At 41.4% G+C, this 18,473-nt stretch overlaps 1 protein-coding gene across 1 annotated transcript in view; it reads left to right on the top strand.

Moving 5' to 3' along the window:
• The first annotated feature begins 477 nt into the window (after positions 1-477).
• The window catches only part of ell (elongation factor RNA polymerase II), a 45,866-nt gene continuing 27,870 nt past the window's right edge, over positions 478-18,473 (top strand). The window contains exons 1-2 of the mRNA XM_061682851.1: positions 478-690; positions 14,098-14,142. Coding sequence (XP_061538835.1) covers positions 556-690; positions 14,098-14,142 — 180 coding nt within the window. The 5' untranslated portion in view covers positions 478-555. The remainder of the gene's footprint in view (positions 691-14,097; positions 14,143-18,473) is intronic.

Below are 18,473 nucleotides of genomic sequence, written 5' to 3'. Positions count from 1 at the left end.
TGTTTAGGGTCAAGTATTTTTTTTTTATATATACTAATAGTAGATTTTTTTTTTTTTTTTTTTTGTAGGTTAACACAAATAGCTATATTCCCACACTGGTGGGGCACTTGTACGTTCTAATGACGTAATGAATATGATCTAATACCTCTCCTGCTGAACAGCCGTCCTCTTTGAACTCACGTCAACTTGTTTTGTTTTTTTGCACCTTATTTCAGTAACTCGACAGATATTGTAAAAATGGAATGCTACCTGCTAGTTTAGTTTACCAGTTTAATAAGCAAAACATTTTAAGATAAACTCTTAATGTTCATAAAATACAACACGGGATACATATTTTAAGTATTTAGTGGTCTAATGAACTGATCTCGACGTGTTTGACGCACATCTACGTGGGCGGGTCAATCAAAATGGGCTGGCGTGACGTCATCATATGACGACAGTATTTGACAAGCCAATTCCGAGGAAACGGGAATTGTCGGTTGTGCGTGCCTGTGCGCGCGGGTTTGTGTGCGTGCGTGTGTGTTTGTAGCGGCGGTGGTGGGAACGGCAGCCAAGATGGCGGCGCTGAAAGAGGAGCGGAGCTACGGGCTGTCCTGTGGAAGAGTGAGCAACGGCAGTAATGTCTCCGTCTTCCACGTCAAACTCACTGACAGCGCGCTGAGGGCCTTCGAGGGTTACCGGGGCGGCAAGGTAAGCGCACCCACGGCCACGGCGGAACGAGACATTTCGGGCTGAGGTGAGGGAGGGAGGAGGGTTTGTTGGAAATGTGTCCGCGAGGCTGTGACAGGCGGCGGCGGTAGTAAAGCCGGAGTGCGGAGTGTGGAGGGAGGGGGAGCAGGGCCACTCCAACTCGCTAACCCCCCTCTTGAGCCCCGAGAGGCGGCCACACCAGGGAAGTTTAGCGGCCCCTCGGTTCCCCCACTGAGCCCGCTTGACTTTAGTGAGGTAGTTAGCGTTTTTTAAAGCAGATACACCCAGACTTGACTCTGAAACCTCTACTGGACACTCGAGTTTCATATTTTATTTTATTTGGGTGTTATTGTCACCTCACTAGTGAGTTTGTCAACTATCATATTTCGTTCCAAACTTGTTTCCAGAAAGTTTGTTAAGCTGTCAAAACAATCTGGTGAAGCAGCCAGCAAGTGGCCACACCATCAGTGGCAGCTTCTGAAATAAAGCAAAACTGATGTACACTGGTGCCTTGACGTACAATATATGTTTGTTCTGTGACCACGTTTGTAATTCAAATCACTTGTATCTCAAATCAGCTCTCCCAACGGAAATGAATGGGAATGCCATTAATCCATTTCAAACCATCCTGCCTAAAAGAACAACAGTTTTCATTACATTTTGAATTAGTGGTGTCACAATTAATTAATTGCCAACTAATCCATCATCATACTAATACTAAACTATTTTTGATAATCGTTTAGCGCAGTGGTCAGCAATCTTTTTGAAACTGCAAGGTGTGTGGGTACTGATTAAGGCCAAGGGCTACAAGTTTGAAACACACCTGAAATAACAAATTTGCTCAAATTACCTTTTAATTATGTTCTTACTCTCAATTATATAGATTCGTCTATATGAAGCACACTGATCATGTTAATGATTTCTCACAATAATGATCAAGAATAATTTAACAATTTAGGAAACAGATAATAATCAGTGTTAATTTCTATAACTTTTTGAAAGTGTTTACATTTTCAAAGGATCTCTTCCGCATTTCTATGTAATCACAACATCCCATCACTATAAAATATTTTTTTATCACAGGGCTGCGGGCTACTCATGTTATCCTTGTTGACCCCTGGTTTAGAGCCATTGTTTAAATGAGAAATTTTCCAAATCCTCTGATTTCCGCCTCTCAATAAATATTCTCAGATTTCTGTAGTCCCTCATGAAATCCAGACTAATTATATTTTGTTTAATCAAAATAAGACATTTGGAAACATCTGGTTTCACTTTAGAAAACAACGATCAACATATTACTCTGTTTTCTGCCATGTTACAGACCACCATGTGAATCATGATCAATTTATGGAAAAAAATAATACTCAGTTTTAATGTATTACGAAATAATTGTTTGCAGTCGTAGTGTGAATAACCTGCGAATGACTGCGAAAGACTTACACATTGTATATTTAACCACACGCTGCATAACTTTGTCTGACAAAAGCCAGCTAGCTTAATGCTAACACACAATGCAAAATGCTAATAAAACTAGCATTTGACATTGTGGTGTTTTAATCCCTTAAGTAATGTATATTTGGACACAAACAGTAAAGCAACACATGTTGACAGACAATATAACAACACTCCTCTTGTGTATTTGTTGCCATGTATTATACTGCCTTCTGGTGGCCAAGAAACCCAAACCAGAAGGTGCTGAATGCATGAAATCCTGATGCACTAACTGTTCAATTCATTGAATTCTATTTAATTATATTACTATTGTATGCATGCATAGACAGTAAAGTGCTAATTATTTTTTTCAATTAAAAACATGTTAAAATATATTTTGTTGGCGTTTTATGGGAAGCTGGTAGGGATTAATAGCATTTGCATCCATTTCAATGGGGAAAGATAATTTGAGATAGGAGAGATTTGCGTTATGAGCATGGTCGTGTAATGTATTAAACTCATAAGTTAAGGCACCACTGTACATTTGTATGGTTTTCAGTCATAACAGCCCTCTGAAGTAAACCCTAACAACGATGAGGCCCACAATGAAAATGAGTTTGACACACTTGGATTCATTTGTGGAAATGGCTCCGCTGTGTTAGGACTACTGCTGCTTTTCCGGAGGATTGCCTTTTAACATTTCAGCCTCTATAACTATTTGACAGGGAAAACCTGGCTGATCAGGAGAAGGCGGCCTTATCTCCTCACACACAGTGTTTATGTACAGCGCCACTGACAGCTGATAAGCACCAACTATAAATTGTGCCAGCGAATTGGCTTCCTATTTGTCATTTTGTTACTGTTCCTTTTTGCAATATTAATATTGTCATTGGAGCCAATTTAGCTAATTACTTTTTTTGTTTTTTATCAAACTCACATATTTCTTTGTAGCTGTTTGCAAATTATATATTTTTTGTGGGGTTGGAAGAATTTGTAAATCCTTTTTACAATATTGTAAAGGTAGCTGAGTTTGCAAATAATTTGGCTGTGTTCAAAGATAATTTAGAAACAGTACAGTATTGTCATAGTAGCTGAGTTTGTGAGAATTTCATAATTTTATCATCAAAAGAGCACCTTTTTATGATGCTGTCATAGTGGCTGAGTTTGTGAGAATTACGTTGTACCAAAATAATTTTCTTTTTACGATATCGGAGCCATGTCGGTGAAGAATTTGGTGGCATCAAAATAGTGCATTTTGGTGACACTATCATAGGTAAATTGGTGAGAATGTCATAATTTTGACATCAAAACAACTTTTTACAATATTGCTACCGTAGCTATGTTTGAGAGAGATTTGGTGGCCTCAAAAGAGCCCCCTGTTATGCTATCATCATAGATACCAAGAAGATTTGGTGGTTTTAAAATATTTCTATTAGACTTGCGATGTTGGCAAAAAATTTCATGTCCTGTATTATTCTAACATACTTCTCTACCACTCCAGACTTCCGCATGCAGTACCACAGATCCTCTCTGGGTACTCTGTCATAGGCTTTCTCTAGATCTACAAAGACACAATAGATCTACAAAGACACTTCAGACCTTCTCTGTACTTTTCCATCAACATCCTTAATTCATCTGTGGTTCTCTTTCTAGGCATGAAACCATACTGTTGCTTGCAAATACTCACTTCTGTCCTGAGTCCAGCCTCCACTACTCTTTCCCATAACTTCATTGTGTGGCCCATCAACTTTATTCCTCTATAGTTCCCACAGCTCTGCACATCACCTTTGTTCTTAAAAATGGGAACCAGCACACTTTTTCTCCATTCCTCCGGCATCTTCTCACTGTGCTAGAGAATTCTATTGAACAAGCTGGTCAAAAACTCCACAGCCACCTCTCCTAGATGCTTCCATACCTCCACAGGAATGTCATCAGGACCAACTGCCTTTCCATTTTTCATCCTCTTTAATCCTTTCTAACTTCCCTCTTACCAATCATTGCCACTTCCTGGTCCACTACACTTGCCTTTTCTACTCTCCCTTCTCTCTCATTTTCCTCATTCATCAACTCCTCGAAGTATTCTTTCCATCTATCTTGCACACAACTGGCACCAGTCAACATATTTCCATCTCTATCCTTAATCACCCTAACCTGCTTCACATCCTTCCCATCGCTATCCCTCTATCTGGCCAACCTGTATAGATCATTTTCTCCTTCTTTCGTGTCCAACCTGGCATACATGTCATCCTATGCCTCTTGTTTGGCCTTTGCCACCTGTACCTTTTGCTCTATGTCGCATCTCAATGTGTTCCTTTCGCCTCTCCTCAGTCCTCTCTGTGTCCCACTTCTTCTTAGCTAACATTTTTCCTTGTATGATTTCCTGTACTGTGAGGTTCCACCACCAAGTCTCCTCCTCTCTTTTCCTGCCAGAAGATAAACCAAGTACTCTCCTGCCTGCCTCTCTGATCACCTTGGCTGCAGTGGTCCAGTCTTCTGGAAGCTCCTCCTGTCCACAGAGAGCCTGTCTCACCTCTTCCCAAAAAGCTACACAACCCTCGTCCTGTCTCCGCTTCCACCACATGGTGCTCTGCTCTGCCTTTGTCTTCCTAATCTTCCTCCCTACCACCAAAGTCATTTTACACACCACCATCCTATACTGTCTAGCCACACTCTCCCCTACCACTACCTTACAGTCGGTGACCTCGTTCAGATTACATCGTCTGCAGAAGATGTAATCCACCTGCGTGCTTCTACCTCCACTCTTGTAGGTCACCCTATGTTCCTGCCTCTTCTGGAAAAAAGTGTTCACTACAGCCATTTGCATCCTTTTTGTCCCTCCAAGTTCCTTTCCTGGATGCTGTACTTACCCATCACTTCTTCATCACCCCTATTTCCTTCACCAACATGTCCATTACAATCTGCACCAATCACGACTCTCTGTCTGGGATGCTCAGAACTACTTCGTCTAGCTCCTTCCAGATTTTCTCTTTCACCTCGAGGTCACATCCTACCTGTGGGGAATAGCCACTAATCACATTATACATAACACCCTCAATTCCAAGTTTCAGCCTCATCACTCGATCTGATACTCTTTTCACCTCCAAGACATTCTTAGCCAACTCTTCTTTTAAAATAACCCCGACTCCATTTCTCTTTCCCTCTACACCATGGAAAAATAATTTAAACCCTGCCCCTAAACTTCTAGCCTTACTGCCTTTCCACCTGGTCTCCCGGACACACAATATATCAACATTTCTCCGAATCATCATGTCAACCAACTCCCGAGATCTTCCTGTCATAGTCCCAACATTCAAAGTCCCCACACTCAGTTCTAGGCTCTGTGCTTTCCTCTTCTCTTTCTGCCAAAGAACCCGCTTTCCACCTCTTCTTCGACCCACAGTAGCTGAATTTCCACCGTCGCCCTGCAGTTTGACGGCGCCGGTGGCGGACGTTGTTAACCTGGGCCACGACCGATCCGGTATGGAATTCTTTGGATGAACGCTCATATTTGTTTGGCAAAGTTTTAAGCCGGATGCCCTTCCTGACGCAACCCTCTGCATTTATCCGGGCTTGGGACTGGCCTACAGTTTGCGCTGGCTTGTGCCCCCCCATAGGGCTGCATTATATTTTCAGATGTGTAAGTGGGCATAAATAGAGATGTCAACATAAATTGGTGACAATTGATCGCTGTTTTGGGACAATAAGTGATGTAAAGCTTTTTGGCAGTTTGTTATGACAGCCAGCCAAACACAATGCCACCGTGCACCCTACAGAAACACCTTTGTCATCCATAGGAACTCATTTCCAACATCTTAGAGGCATTTGTGATTCAATCAATAAAAAATTAGGCTGATAAAATCTGTTTATATGTGCGGAAATGAATCTGCAAGCACTACCTCATGTGGGAGCATGTGGCTGTCTTCTTTCCTCAAGAAGGCATTTCAACAATCCATCCATCCATCCATTTTCTGAGCCGCCTCTCCTCACTAGGGTCGCGGGCGTGCTGGAGCCTATCCCAGCTGTCATCGGGCAGGAGGCGGGGTACACCCTGAACTGGTTGCCAGCCAATCGCAGGGCACATAGAAACAAACAACCATTCGCACTCACAGTCATGCCTACGGTTAATTTAGAGTCTCCAATTAATGCATGTTTTTGGGATGTGGGAGGAAACCGGAGTGCCCGGAGAAAACCCACGCAGGCACGGGGAGAACATGCAAACTCCACACAGGCGGGGCCGGGGATTGAACCCGGGTCCTCAGAACTGTGAGGCTGACGCTCTAACCAGTCGTCCACCGTGCCGCCCATTTCAACAATCTATTTATAAAAAAAAATAATAATAAATAAAAAAAAGCCTATTCAAAACTTTCACTATCACTGTTTTCACTCGTTATTGTCTAAACATCCAGACTTTCAATACGCGCAAAGATTATACAGAATACATAGTAGTTCAATGAGGAAATGTCCTCGCCTCCTGCCCCTTACGTGTCAGGCCGTGATAGGGTGACGTGTCCAAAATGTAGGAGGGCCAAAATCTCGCTTAAAAATCAAACCTAAAATTACGACAGTCTATTTAAGGGGGATCATAATTTCTAAATCCAGAACTATGGAATAAGTGCCCATATTCACAGGATTACCTAGGTCTTTTAAGGAAACTTACATAAAACTGCAATCACTTGTCACCAAAATTTATATAGACATCTCTACCTATGCCCACTTGAAACTCTGCAAATATCTGAACGATCACACCAACATTTTGGATTTTGTGGACGTGTTTTCCTGTCTGTATGCTGAAAGCTTAATGCTGACGCGCTAACTCTCGTAGTTGGTTGCAAATGTTTCAAGATGGCGTTATTGTAATACATATTAACATTACCTTCAATTTGTGGCTGGTGCTAATTTTATCTTTTTTTTATAAGATGATTGAGTTGTTATGCTAAACTTGTCCATGCAGATGGTGATGATTCAATTGAAGTAAAATCTCATCTGTGAGAAATTTGAAAAAAAAATAAGAACGCTGTTGTACTTACTAGAATTCTTACATGAAAAATAAATCCAATAGTCACTATCATGATGATGTAGCCATGCATCTAATTATGTCAATATGGTTCACTGCATCGGCTGTGATAATGCCCACTTGGCAAATTCTGGCAAAGCAAAGGCGGACAAACGCAGACCCGAGACCTGACCTGAGACTCCCTGCCCACACCCTTTTGTTAGGAAACAATTGTTGCAATCCCAGATGTTAGCACCGACTGTGCCATGCATCTAATTATCTGAATGTATGAAGCTGCAATGGCAATGTGACTATGCATACTTGGGCAGGGTCTCTCTGAAAGGCATAGTTTTTTTGTTTGTTTGTTTTTTTAAGATGACGTTACTGCCTCTAATACACCAATTTGCCCGGAATGCAGGGGAAATTGGGGCTTCATATGGCACTGATTCAAATTTTCATTGTTGACCCTTAGCGGAACTCTGTGTCATTGCCCTTTCCGAAGAATTTTTGTTAACATTGGAAAACAGGAATTTTTTACCAGTTTGCTAAATCTTTCAATTATAAATGGATGCATCTGAAATGGTCAAATCCAGGTATGCAGTTTGCAGGTGCTGGGCCCCAATCAATATTGTTTAGCCTTGACTGAGGTGTGCACCCAAGGTATGCATGATAGACAAATTTAACAAAGGAGTGTTTTTTTTTGTTTTGTTTTTTTAAATAGAAAAGGTATTTCCCCCAGACTTTCACTTTCAGTTTTTTTTTTAACTGTTAGAAATTGTTGTTTTGCTGATATGGGAAGCAATACAGATGGGCTTGAGGGGATCGGGGGGGATTTGGTAGCTTGAAGCAGGTTAGCATGTGCCACTGCAATGGTTATTTAAGGAATGCTGACTCTCCAGTTTCAGCTGATCATGGGACACGGCGAGAGAGAGAGAGAGAGAGCGAGAGATGATCACACCAGGCCAAATATGACTCGAAATATCACTGTGCTCCTTAGTCTTCTGTGGCAACATTCTCACCAGCGATCACGTCACCTCGGTGTCACGGCGTACACGGCAGTCAGACTCTGTGACCCACAACATGGAAGCGGCGGCACGTCGTCACGCGTTGCCACGGACGTGCTTTCGGACTTGTGCGTTATGCGAGCGGAGTGAGTTTATGCACACAGGTTTTGTCTTCCCGATAAGACCTTTTAATGATGTTCTGTCACTCATGAGGGAAGTACTAATGAACTGATCAATGGCCAGACTTGTTGTCTTAAAGATTCCTCATTCTTTATTAGCATAGGCAGAATAGATAAATGGATAGAATGATTGACTTTGGCCAAAAGAGTCTTTGCTTGATTAACACGAGTGTCTTTTATTTGGAAATGCTGATTTAGTGATAAGGTTATTTAGCATAGTAAACATCTCAATCACCTCAGTGACAGTTGAGTGTTTACACATACAATAAGTATTAGGGCAGGGAGTCCTCTGTTCACAACATAACCCTGTCAACTGGCACTACCCCGTATAGTCATGATATAATACGAAAAGCTTAAATAATTATTTGTTTTCATATTGTATTTTTTTTAAGCCTTTGACAATTACTTATGTATAGTTGTTTAGAATGTAATGTTTGTTTTCAGGCAGCATAAAATTTCATTGACTACTGAACAATTTACATTTCAGTTTAATTTATTCCATATGATGTTTTGGTATTGTATCACTATTCTGATACTGCATACAATGTAATGACAGTTTTAGTTTCAGAATTAGACATTTCAAGAACTGTCAGGGTTAGTCATATTTTTAGCGAGTTACTCAAGTAGATTTGCAAGTCAATGAAAACATGATGCTCCAATGAAATTACGTGGTTTCTCGCATAGATTTGGCCTGGATAAATTTACATGGAGTGGTCTGCTGCAGCAGCCTCGACAGCAAACGCTATTTGTAGAATAAATCTACGGGTGTATACCTATTCTACCGAATAATCAAGGATTGTTAACCTGACATGCGCAAAAAATGTGTGCAGTGCGATAACATGATCTTGATTGAGTCATGTGGATAAAACTAAAACAATGTGGGTTGAAAAGCAAGAACGTGTTGATTTCATTGTATTAAATTTGTACTGGCCCAGTCGAGCCAGCGTCTGTAAGCCACGTAGTAGATCGTCACGGGGCCACCATTAATGTCCGACCCTGCAAACACAGTTGGTAAAGTAGGGTACACGCATATCAATAATACCAAAATTGAGCATCTAACTGATCTGCTCGTAAAGCGGTCGGAGCCGTCAATCGTAGTTGTTAAACCACGTCAATATTTACAATGGCTTATGTGTGTGGTCATCTTTAGCAGAGCAGAATCTACCACTATTTAGCGTTAGTTTGGCCTCGGTGGTTAAAGTGTTTTTTAAATTATTTATATTTATTTATTTTTTTGCTCATCAGTCACACGATTGTCCATGTCCTCTTAACGATGAAGATACAGTGTAGTGTACAGTGGGAAATTAATAACACTCACTTGACCTGAGTCACGGCCAAAGCACTAAGAGCTTCAAAGGAATTCCTTCAAGCAGTGATGAGGCCACTTGCGGTGAAACACATTCGAGGAGTCTGCTCAATCAACACACAAGACTTTTATAATAATTTATAGGCATTTCATCGTGTTCGTCTTAAGGTCATTCTAACTGGTTATAACCAGGATGTGTTTTTGTACTGAATTGCTCTGTTCTATCCTGCCACTACTGCAGTTTTAGCAAGAGACTCATCAAAATTGCAGCATTATATCAGTTTGTTTGATTATTTTGATTTAATCAGATTTGGGGGTGGGCAGACATTTTATCTTAAGGCCATATTGCCAGGCCTATTATAGCTAAACCGGAAGGCCTAGCACGACATCTTTCAATCAGATAATTACATTTGTGATGACGTCAATGTCTGGTGTGATGTATAAAACACTTGTTGGACATTGTTGTCAACACAACAGGGCGAGAGATGTGAGTGTTGGGTGTTAAATATAACAGCTCTTTACTGGGATCGCAGAATTCCCTGACACACCGGTGTTGTCCCGCCTCTGTTAACGGCTTTGCTAACTCTGCTTCTAATTGCCAGTGTGTGGTGGCATTCACAGCCTTGTCATCTATCCCACAGTCCGGACCTGTGCTCTGTCCCCAATGTTAGCTCTGTGGAACATTCTGGGATCAGGTCCCACAGAATAGTGGCATGTCAGCAGCCTATTCAAATCAACGAGCTGATGGTAGCACTATGTTTGCGAAGCCGGGTGGGGGTGGGGGCCGGGGGCTGGAGTGCTAAAGCTGGTGCAGTGTTGAGGTTTCACCAAGGCGTTTGGCTCCATGAAATGTCAGGTGTTCTTGGCGTTCCCATTGTGTTGAGCTCAGGAAGTGAAACAGTCCGTTGCAGGGAAAATGAATCATGAGCAGGCATTCATGAGTATATGAGTGAAATGAGTATATCAAGTCAAATGAATTGTGACGCAGCATTAGGGTGGGGGGAATGTCCGCAAATGCAAAAAAAAAGGTTAAGACATTCCTAAATGTCTTATACTTTTGTATTACATATACAATACATCTAATAAAATGCAGTGTAGTTGGAAACAAAACTCTGATTTATGATCTATGCAAAGGCGAAATATTTTCCCAGTATGTATACCTTAAACAATATTTGGTATGTGATGTTTGAATGTTTTAGGTCAAAATCCCCCCAAAACATGGAGAAAAATATATTTTACAGGGTGTTCGGGTGTGCACTCAATACAATTTCAATACCGAATAGTAATGTAACTCCTGTAGTCTATATTGAAACATGTCTGTTAACTCATTCACTGCCAGCTGTTTCCAAAACGGTTCCCCCCCTTTGCCAGTCGTTTTAGAGCATTTTGACTGATCTTTCAGGACCCACAGGATGTTTTCTGTGATAAGCACCAAACTTCCTAACGAAAGACTAGACTCTTCTATCACCAGAAAAAAAAGTTTGGTTCTAGCATGTTTCGCACTGCCGAGGCTTATCAGTCAAGGTGACTTTGGGGCCCTGGAGACCAAAATATTGCTTGTGCGCTCACCAGGAAGATGTCTGGGAGACGTCTCCAGACAAGGTGACAACCATTTCACCCGGAGGTCTCTGATATAGGACTATGTATGTACAGTATATACATTATTTTAATAAATATAACGTACATTGTGTTTTTGTTTTTAAAATACAGCGATGAAATATTAATCACTGCCTCCAGAGAGGAGACATCGGTTTCCACATGTAATTTATTAATGCAGACAGGTTTAATAACAGCTTACAATTCAGATGAAACCGTTTACATTTCTAACGTACAGGCTGGGTAATTAATTTAATTTTAATCGTGGTTTAAATTTTGGCTCACAAATGTAAAACCACAATCGAAGAAAAACAAGTAATGGGCCGCAGGTGCAGCACTTGTTGCGTGCATGTGCAGCTGTAGCTTGCTGCCTGCTGCCCATTTGAGTTCGACAGCGAGAATACTTGCATTACTGTCGAACCTTCAAGTGGACGACATGTCCTGCAGTTTTCAGAGCACAGACATCGACAGAACGTCAGCACAGTCCTCAATAATGAGGAAAGCACTTTATCGTCCATAAAATCCAAAATATTGGGGCTATCATTCTGATATTTTTTTAGAGGTTGAAGTGGGGAAAAGTAAAGATGTCCACATACATTTTGGTGATGAAAATGTATGTGGACATCGCAGTTTTGTCACGAATGAAGTCAAACATTGGATTTGACCACACTTCCCTGGCAACTCGGCTGTTCTCCTCTCCAGGAGACGTCTCTGCAACCAGTGAAGACTTGAGTCGCCATCAGGTTGCCAACTAGTCCCCTGGCCAATGAGATAGGGGTCTTAGTAATCAGCAGTAGACCATGTGTTGGTTTCACCAACAACACCGGTTTCTGACCAAAAAGTGGAGAAAACAAGCTATATCATAAACATATCATATATAAAATAAACATATCAACCAAAACAGGGAATTAGAAGCTAATATTTTTGGTTTTGTGACACTTCAAACAATAAAACAAGAAAGACAAAGCACTGAGAAAGTAATTACAATGTTTTACAAACCTGAATCTTACAGACAAGCTTGGCAAGACCCTCTTTCATGCCTACTTTTTGAAAAACGTACTCGACGTCGCTGGCTGTAAACGGTTGGATCCCAGTTGACGAATGTAAATGTCCACAGCAGTGAATGAGTTAAGAGTAGCCTAAAACCTCACTTTGGTAATTGTTGCGCAAATTCATGGGCTCAATCAAATGTGGGATAGTCTTTAGTCTTTGTGCAATCGTGGGTGAGTCAGTAAGTTTCTTTATTTCCCAGAATTTTAAATTAAACATTAGGCCATGAATTAATCAATCATGCAGTGAATTTGGTAAGCAAGGCGTTTTCTGAGCAAGAGCTGTCACATGGCTAGCAGGGTTTGCAGAACCAGCTTCAGTTAGTCTGTCAGGAATGTCTGGGCAGGATTTGTACCACCTCACTCTCTCTCTCTCTCTCTCTGAATCCCATGATGTGAATGCAGTTCCTTTTGTTTAGTTTTCAAATGCGGATCACAGCCAACCGAAGCTTTAAAAATGTACGATATGCTTAGTGCCACCTCCAAGTTACGGTGAGCAATTTTGAAGTCAACCGATTTCAGTGGCCCAATAACCAACCACTGACGGTCCTCAGCCCGCATTTATTTTTTTATTTTATTATTATTATTTTTTTTTAAATAAATAAATAAATGCGGGTTGCATCGGGAAGGGCATCCAGCATGAAAAACTGCCAAACAAATTGAGTGACTCGCTCTGGGCGACCCCTGATGGGTCAAGCCGAAAGTCACAACTTGTGACTGGTGTTAAACCAAGCTTTTGTTTCACGCTTGCATTTCACTCATGCTTTCAGTTGGTTGAGTATACATTCCAGAAAAAGCAGATTCAAGCTTAAATCTAGAGAATTATAGGCTCAACAGAAGAGAGAGTGAATGCTTCGTATGGGAGAGTACAAAGCGTGATGTGTCTTTGATTGACTTGCCCTCGAATGAACTTTGATTTCATTTGAACCAACAAAGATGTGTGGAGGAGGAACAGCCAATTTGACTTCCTCTTTGTGGTACGTGTGTCCTCATTCTTTGCTGGAATAGAAATCAGATTTCTTAGTAGTTTTTTTGTACAAAAAGTGGTTTTAACTTTCTTAGCAGTCATTATGCCATAGCAAATGGGAGAAAAGTTAGCAAGATTGCATAAAAATCTAAACTAAATTCTGGTGAGCATCTGAATAAAAGTGCTCCTCCTCATGGCTCAGTCTTTTTGTTTGTCATTTTATATCAACCAGGAACCATGTTTTTTTATTTATTTATTTATTTTTTTTATATAAAAACAAGTTGTCAGCAGGCTACTTGTTAAGTGCATGGTACAAAATCAAATGCATGTTCCTCCTTCCATTCTATTGTTTAATCATGGTTTTTGTTTTTTAACTTCATTGAGCACAAAGTCAACAAAATCCTTCTTAATGTGCTTTGCAAAGACATAATGTTTTATTTTTTTTTAATATTTTTCCTTTGGTTTTGGTGACAAATGATTGTGTGTCACCAATCGACTAGACTGAGTGTATTCTGCTCCGTACATGGCTTAAAGTATTTGGAAAATGTCAGTGGTATGCTCCCACTTTTGTTTTGCACTTTTTATTGTCCTTGTTAAGTGTGACATGATCCCAAGCTTTGTACAGTCTTGTATGGACTCTTCTCTCCAGAGTGGTGTGTGCTACTGCACTAATGTTAGTCTGTCTGGAAAAATAATTATTGCGAGGCAGAGATTTTGCTTTGACTTTTTTTTGTAATGTGAATTATTCGATTAATCATCACAACCCTAAATCTAATCAACATTCATGAATTGATATTTAAACATTTGTAGAAATGCTCGAAAACCTAAGAATTAGGTAAATTGATTGGTAGTGGTAACTTTTTTTTTTTTTTCTTATTTCAGGTCCTGTCATCACAACCATTGATTACATTTAATGGAAACCAAGGGGTAAGTCATGCAACCACATGTTTTGTTTGTTTTTGTTTTGTCAAGCTTCTACCTTGACTTGATAAAACCTTTTTTTTCTTTTAACGTAACCATATAATCTTGTCTGTATTGTAGGAATGCATTATACTATTCCATTTTTCACTTTTTCCCTACACAGTGTACCATCAAATATAATGATCTTGGAATGTACTAACAGGCACGCTTTTGGATGCAAGGATGAGCATGTGACTACATTTCCGATGTCGGATATGGGGAAATTTAAAAATTGTTTCATTGTATTTAATATCATGAAAAAGTTCTGCATGTACGACTCTATATAGCTTTACATCCCATAACTAACATGAACCTCATCTTTAGACCACAAACAAGTTGAGACTGAATAAACGGTGCCCACGAACTGTGAACTTCTTGTCTAAATTGCTTCAAGACACGATTAATCAACAATGAATTCCACAATTGACAAAACTATTCATGATCAATTATTATATTGATCAATCAATTATACCCATCTCTACATTTGGATTTGAACACTGACGTTGCTGTGAGATGTTGCCATTTCTGTGGCAAGGGCAGTCTTTTAAAGTGCTATGAGTAGAGTGCAGAAATCTTCCATGGCCAAACAATCCAAATTTCAGCTGTCGTTTAGACTCATGCGTTATTCACTCAGAAATCAAGGACAATGTAAAAAAATAATAATAATAAAATTACACTATCCATCTGCCAGTGAGTTAACTAAAAGACAAAAAATGAATAAATATATATATTCTCCCCTCCTTGATCTGTCACCTTGTCGTGGTGGAGGGGTTTGTGTGTCCCAATGATCCTAGGAGCTAGGTTGTCTGGGGCTTTATGCCCCTGGCAGGGTCACCCATGGCAAACAGGTCCTAGGTGAGGGACCAGACAAGGCACAGCTCCAAAAACCCCTATGATGACAAACAATTCATGAGATGAGATTCGCCCGGAGTTCCTAAAGGCTCTGGATGTTGTGGGGCAGTCCTGGTTGACACGCCTCTGCAACATCGTGTTGACATTTGGGACAGTGCCTCTGGATTGGCAGACGGGGACCGGAGGTTGTGTTCCAACTACAGGGGGATCACACTCCTCAGCCTCCTCGGTATGGTCTCTTCGGGGGAGCTGGAGAGGAGGGTCCATCTGGAAGTTGAATCTCCGATTCAGGAGGAGCAGTGTGGTTTTAGTCCTGGCCGTGGAACAGTGGACCAGCTCTACACCCTCGGCAGAGTCCTCGAGGGTGCATGGGAGTTCACCCGACCAGTCTACATGTGTTTTGTGGGGAGGTGCTTCGGGAGTATGGGGTACCGTACCCCCTGATACGGGCTGTTCGGTCCCTGTACGACCGGTGTCAGAGCTTGGTCCGCATTGCCGGCAGTAAGTCTGACTCGTTTCCGGTGAGGGTTGGACTCCGCCAAGGCTGCCCTTTGTCACCGATTCTGTTCATAACTTTTATGGATAACATTTCTAGGCGCAGCCGAGGGGGTCCGGTTTGGTGGCCTCAGAATTGCATCTCTGCTTTTTTCAGATGATGTGGTTCTGTTCTCTTCATCAAGCCGTGATCTTCAAATCTCACTGGAGCGGTTCACGGCTGGAATGAGAATCAGCACCTCCAAATCTGAGACCATGGTCCTCAGTTGGAAAAGGGTGGCGTGCCCTCTCCGGGTCAGGGATGAGATCCTGCCCCAAGTGGAGGAGTTCAAGTATCTTGGGGTCTTGTTCACGAGTGAGGGAAGAATGGAACGGGACATCGACAGGCGGATCGGTGCAGTGATGCAGACTTTGTATCGGTCCGTTGTGGTAAAGAAGGTGCTAAGCCGAAAAGCAAAGCTCTCAATTTACCGGTCGAGCTACGTTCCTACCCTCACCTACGGCCACGAGTTGTGGGTCGTGACGGAAAGAATGAGATCCCGGATACAAGCGGCCAAAATGAGTTTCCTCTGCAGGGTATCCGGGCTCTCCCTTAGAGAGAGGGTGAGCGGCTCGGTCATCTGGGAGGGGCTCAGAGTAGAGCCGCTGCTACTCCACATTGAGAGGAGTCAGATGAGGTGGCTGGGGCATCTGATTCAGATGCCTCCCGGACACCTCCCTGGTGAGGTGTTCCGGGCACGTCCCACCGGAAAGATGACCTAGGACACGCTGGAGAGACTATGTCTCTCAGCTGGCCTGGGAACGCCTTGGGATCCCACCGGAAGAGCTGGATGAAGTGGCTGGGGAGAGGGAAACCTGGGCGTCCCTGCTAAAGCTGCTGCCCCCGCGACCCGACCTCGGATAAGTGGTAGAAAATGGATGGATATATATATTCTTGTTTCCGCCCCTTTATTTAGATCGTTCTATACCACACTTCTCCACAAAGCTTAAGTGTGGAATCTCAAGAAGACATGCCTCCTTCAAATAAAGGCCAGGTAGTAACTAATTAGTATTGACACCATTGTTTATGCACAGACATTGAAGAGTCAATCACTTAGCCTTTTTTTGTTTTTTTTTTAAATTGGTATTTGAACCTTGTGTCATGTTTTCAAATCGGTTGCCACATTTGTGATTGGATGTTGTAGTCTATTAATACATAAAATTACTTCTAAAGTGACGCGGCAGACTCATTGTATTTGGAAAATGTGTTGCTGCTGAGGTCAGAATGTTCGGCACAAGTGTGAACGTGGCTAAATGACACAGCAGATGTTTCACAATGAGATTTCAAGCATCCACTCTTGGCTATTGACGGAGTTTATGCACACTCACACCAGGATATTTCCCACATCGGGAAGGCAAGAATTAAAAAAGGGGATTAATGTTGTAACCACAGATGTCAGTCATGTAAATGAGAGGATCCACCTCCCTTGAGTATTTATCTTAATCAGCCGGTGATGAGTCTGGTAAAACTGTCCATAAGGCTGCAGCCCACAATGCTGCTGTTGTTGCGTTCCTCAAGGTAATTAATTTAAGAATCCAACTGAACTGTCGGGCAGTGTGCTGGGCAACTAGTTTTCATGAGTGATCGACCGATGGTTTTGGCATAGCAGTATCGTCGAGTTAGTCTGATAGAAAGCGGCATTCAGTGCGCCATGCCGTACCAGTACAGTACATAGAGTACTTTCGCTGTCGGGCAGAATTCTTACATCTCTAAGATTTCCACTTTTCAGGAAGTCGAGAAAATGCCATCTTTATTTTGTGTGTGTGTACGTGCGTGCATGCATGTGTGTACACACGTTTGGCTGAAAAAGCAAAGCAAGGAGAGTGTGTGTCACAGTCATGGACGAGTAGATGAATGGAGACAAAAGCCTCTCAAATATCCACTCTCCTTGTATTTCTTACTCATTTGCTCGTTGTGTTATTATAATATAGCTATATAAAAAAGTAAAACACTGTGCTTTAATGTTGTTTCCTGGTAAGAACACCTAGTGTCGTAGTTTTTCCTTTGCAGCGAGTTTGAATATATGGAGCCCAGCGTTTGATATGCGCATGTGCGTTGCCGACTGTATTTTTTTCGCAATTGTCCAGTTCAGTTGCTTGGTGTGCAGCAGGTCTAACAGAGGCCTGTAATGATGATAATTTTTTTAAAGAGATATTTTCCCAAAAACTATCACAATAAATGATTTTTTTAAATGCCTCTAAAATCATGAAAAATAAGGCCCACCCTTATTTTTTTTTTTGCTTTGAAATCAGTGTTGTTAATATTTTCCTTTCTTGTTTCTTTATTAGAAAAACAAAACAAGTTTTTTTCTTTACTCTGTGGTATTGATGCCCCTGGGTCCGAAATAAAGAGCTGCAAGACTAGCCCGATTCATATGGAGTCTTCTATTCCGATTACAATCGGTTTAGAACCCCAAACCGAATGAAAACGCTCCAAATAAACACCGGAATAAACAGGCAGAATCCGAATAAAATTTCATTCTGTTTCACAGCGGTGGAATATTCCTTTTGCTTAAACCGATCAGAAGTAACTTTTCATGTATACTGTCATTCAGAATAGGACCGGGAAAAGCTATGTCTGCTCATGCTTTGTGTCAACGTAAATGCGCAGTGAGATTGTTTACGCACTGCGTAAATATGGCTGCACCCAACAGTGCTCGTATGCGACGAAGATCTTTTTTTTTTTTAACTACTTATAAGTTGTTTTTATCAAGTGTTTTTAAAAATAAATGTATTAAAACAATCCCAGCTCCTGTGCTGAATAGAGGATGAATCTCCTTCTTGATAAATGTGACTCATGACGAAGTGCGCATGTCACTTGGCTGTTCCGATTAAATGTAGTGCACATGTATACACCCGATCAGAATATATCACTTCACATGTAAACAGTTGACGAGTAGGCCTGTCACGAT

Source organism: Phycodurus eques, chromosome 8, assembly GCF_024500275.1.
Source record: "Phycodurus eques isolate BA_2022a chromosome 8, UOR_Pequ_1.1, whole genome shotgun sequence".
NCBI classification, from domain to species: Eukaryota; Metazoa; Chordata; class Actinopteri; order Syngnathiformes; family Syngnathidae; genus Phycodurus; species Phycodurus eques.
This window is presented reverse-complemented; position numbering and strand designations above follow the sequence as displayed.